Below are 3809 nucleotides of genomic sequence, written 5' to 3' on the forward strand. Positions count from 1 at the left end.
ACGTCGAACAAGAGTCTTCATGGGACATACAGTATATGGGCAAGAGTTCTTGAACCGCGGTGGCAACAATTTACATCAAGTATCTGCAATAACTGCCACTAAATATGTTGCATCACGGTGGAATAATTTTGTCAAATTCTTCTTTAAAGCATTTTTGTTCCATCTAATTGGACAATTTTCAAAACCCAGTGGTGATTTCAAATACACCCTAAAATGATCTTAGTCTAAACCTTAACCAGGCCAAGCCTAAACTTTCATTTTGCCTGTTTTATGCCATTTCAGAGTGACTTTGTGGTATGCTTTGTATGAATGTCTTGTTGGACCAAAATGGAAATTTCTGATAACAGGGAGTAAAGGTCTGGCAAACACACTCAAAGTGTCAGTTCTGTTAGTGAAGCTAATATGGTTAGTCTTTCATCATACAGGTGTCACATGTGCAGTAGATTAGTCATAAATGGTTTAATAAATGTTTTGACTGTGAAGTAGTTTTAAATCTAACCTATAAAAATAAATTGTGTTGCGACAAGATTAGATTCAATTCTCTTTACATGTTTTAAAATGTTCTTCTGGATTCCCTCTAAACTACAATTTCTAATCTTGCTGTATTGATAGTTAAAAGGAAAACATGATTATGACTGATGATAAAGTCACGTGTCAGTTCATTTAGGCTGTGAGCTAATAGCTAAAGATGTTAAGACATACAATGACATAGTTAATACCCAGGAAATCAGCTCACCCATTGTAAAAAGCTGCAGTAGACGTGCTAATTATTGAATTTAACTGTTGTAATTTGGATTGGATTGCATGAGATGAAGTCACAAGATCTGTTGGGGTCTTGCGATGTCCATCTCTCTCCTCGAAAGGACTTGTTAATGCCTATAAATGTGATTGAAAGGTGAAAAGGATCAATAAAATCAAACCATTAAGGCTGACAACTTTTCTTTTCAGGATAAAGTTTAAGACAGGAGCTTAAAATGCATCTCAATATGTTAGTGGGCACTAAGCTAAGACAAGAGCTGGTCTACCCTAAACAGCTATAAAAACAAGCTGTTTTCCACAGGCATTCAGTGTTTGGAGGGAATGTGATTTTCAAGTTGTAAAAATCTTCAGGGTTCTAAATGTTTACAGGTGAAAATATGCTGTTTGTGAAAGAACATGAGAGGGATTTCTGTCAGGTTTGTAAAATCTCTCAGCTCTAGTCTACAGGTTCTTGGCAAATACATCTAATTTTATTCTTTTTTTTATTGAACTAAAAACAAAACAACTTGTCATCACTACAAAATGTCCACTGCAAACAAATGCATCTAATTAAAACATCAAATCCAGTCAAAATGTTCATGCAATTTTTGTGATAAAATAATGCTGTCAAATACCATTTATCATACCAACTAGTAAAACGTTGTCTATTTAAGAAAACTTTAATCTACAGAAGAGAATTAAGGCCACTGAGAAAATAAAAAAGGTTAACAGATTTTTAAATATTATTGCAGTTTAATATGGGAATAAAGTCAGAATTCTGACTTTAATCTGAGAATTTTGGATCTTAATGTAGATGGGCACAATGAAGGAAGAGGTAGGAGCACTCGGCTTCACTGACAAAGATGTGAGTTGTTTGAGAGGGCCAGTGACATATTGGTGGAAAATGATGGAATTAGATGACTTTTTATGCCAGAGTGGTCCCCGGTGATGCTATTTCATTAATGGAAGAGCAGGTGAACAGTAGAGCTAGATTAGTCACTTAAACAGACATGGCTACAGCTTGATTCTAATATGTTTGTTAGCTGTCAGAATTCACAGATTTAAGTGAGAATTCTGAATAAAAACTCAGAATTCTGAGAAAAAAGTCAGAATTCTGAGATTAGTCAGAATTCAGAGGGAAAAAAAGGCAGAATTCTGACTTTTTTCTCATATTATACTGAAATATAATGTAAAAATCAATTAATTTTTTTTTCAGTGCCCCTTTTCCTGTTCCATGTTTATCTTAGATGGGTAAATTTGCATTTCTAGTTTCTAAAGATTAACTTGATGTAACTCCAATATTTTCTCAATGTATGCATTTTTTTTCTAGTCAAGAGTAAACAGTGGAAACATTTCTTATAAAATCTAATTTTTATTTGTTTATTTTCTTGTCATTATATTGATCAATAATACCAGCTGGTCCCTCGTCTGGTTAATTCCTTAATTTAGAGAAGATAAAAATCAAACCTCACGGGAAACTGGCATTATCAAAAAACACTAAAGCGGCGCAAATGTGCCGTTTTTCTCGCATGTGAGCTTGAACCATTTTAGACAATGAATGGTTTCCCTGCTGAGTTTCAACCTTCACCTGAATACATCGTGTGGCCTTCAGGAAAATCACAGCGGGAAAGAAGGGAGAGGACTTCCGGATTCGTTCTGTGTCAGCTGACCAGGAAGGGACCAATCAGAAGTGTGGATTAGATGTAAATAAACTCATGCAGCAGCAGCCGCATAGAGACAAGAAGACAGGAAAACTGCGGGGAAACATGGAGACTGCTCGCAGCGGTGAGTTTTTGTTTAACATGACCGTCAGAATAACTTCTATGTTAAAAACCGCTAAACGTGGATTATGGAGGGAATTGAACACTGAAAACAGCAGAATTAATTTCATATCTTAATCTGAATAATTAGGCGAAGTTCCTTTATTAATTCATGTACAGCAGTGGAAAAAATGTAACTGTACTTGTTGTTGTTTTTTTTGTGATGTTTATATTTCTCAGTCTTTAGAACAAGAAATTGGAGAAAACAAGTGAAGAATAATATTTTTTTCCATTACCATTATTTAATGTCAGCTTTGACTTTATTAAATTAAATTTACTGTAATAATTTTTATTTTAGTCGCGCATATTTTATGGATTTGCATATATTACAACTGTTCCAGGACACGCTTATGTCTATTTAATTTTTCTTTTATAAGCGAACTGTTTCCCATTTATATCCCCTAAAATATTTTGCATAAAAAGAAAAATGCTGTTAACATGAGGCAAGTTCAAGCCGTAGTCAATCTCAATTACTGTAAAGGTGGATTATAACAGATTAAGTGTAATCATGCAAACATGATTTTTTTTTTTTTTAGGAGACCATGCAACACTTAGATGATGATTTTACCATGAATATCATAATAACAATAATAACAATAGAGGAAATTGAGATCATAAAATGAAAAATCTCGATTTGTTCTAAAATAATGTGTGGCCTCTGGGAATGGCAAATAGTTTCTTACTAAATCTATTGCAGATGTGTTTTTATTCTCCTAATCCTTACTACCAGAGGGCCCTTAATCTTCTGCTTGAGGCTGCATACCTGCTATTTTTTTTTTTTTTTTTGCCAGTCTTGCTTTTATTTGAAGATATTCTAACTCTGTTTCCCACATTCACAGCAGCTGTCAAACTTTACTAGTTTTGCCAGTAAAGATACGCTGTCCCTCTCTCTATATATATTTTTGCAGAGAGAAGGAGAGCTGAGAAGAGTTTGGCAAGCAGCAGCCAACAGGTGAGAACACAGTGGCCCCATATTTGACTTTTAGGGTGAGAATTAGATGTACAGAGATTTTTCAGCTAAAAATGGCAACAGATTGTAAGTTTATAGAAGTTAGTATTATAATGCAAGAAGCTTGAGAAAACATAGTTTGTTCTTCTTAACTAGTTAAAAAAGCTTGGCTTCTCAGAGGACCATGACTCCCAGTTACAGGTTAAAATGAACATGTTTTCTTATTGATCAGATAGAATCATACTGCAGAGCTTCCACACATCTTGAAATTTGGTTTCTGGCATCATTATATTATTAAAGTG

At 34.3% G+C, this 3809-nt stretch overlaps 1 protein-coding gene across 1 annotated transcript in view; it reads left to right on the top strand.

Moving 5' to 3' along the window:
* The first annotated feature begins 2470 nt into the window (after positions 1-2470).
* faxdc2 (fatty acid hydroxylase domain containing 2) overlaps positions 2471-3809 on the top strand; it is a 10648-nt gene continuing 9309 nt past the window's right edge. Inside the window, exons 1-2 of the mRNA XM_015384224.1 lie at positions 2471-2523; positions 3467-3510. Coding sequence (XP_015239710.1) covers positions 2505-2523; positions 3467-3510 — 63 coding nt within the window. The 5' untranslated portion in view covers positions 2471-2504. The remainder of the gene's footprint in view (positions 2524-3466; positions 3511-3809) is intronic.

Source organism: Cyprinodon variegatus, unplaced genomic scaffold (genome assembly GCF_000732505.1).
Source record: "Cyprinodon variegatus isolate N-32 unplaced genomic scaffold, C_variegatus-1.0 Scaffold308, whole genome shotgun sequence".
NCBI lineage: Eukaryota > Metazoa > Chordata > Actinopteri > Cyprinodontiformes > Cyprinodontidae > Cyprinodon > Cyprinodon variegatus.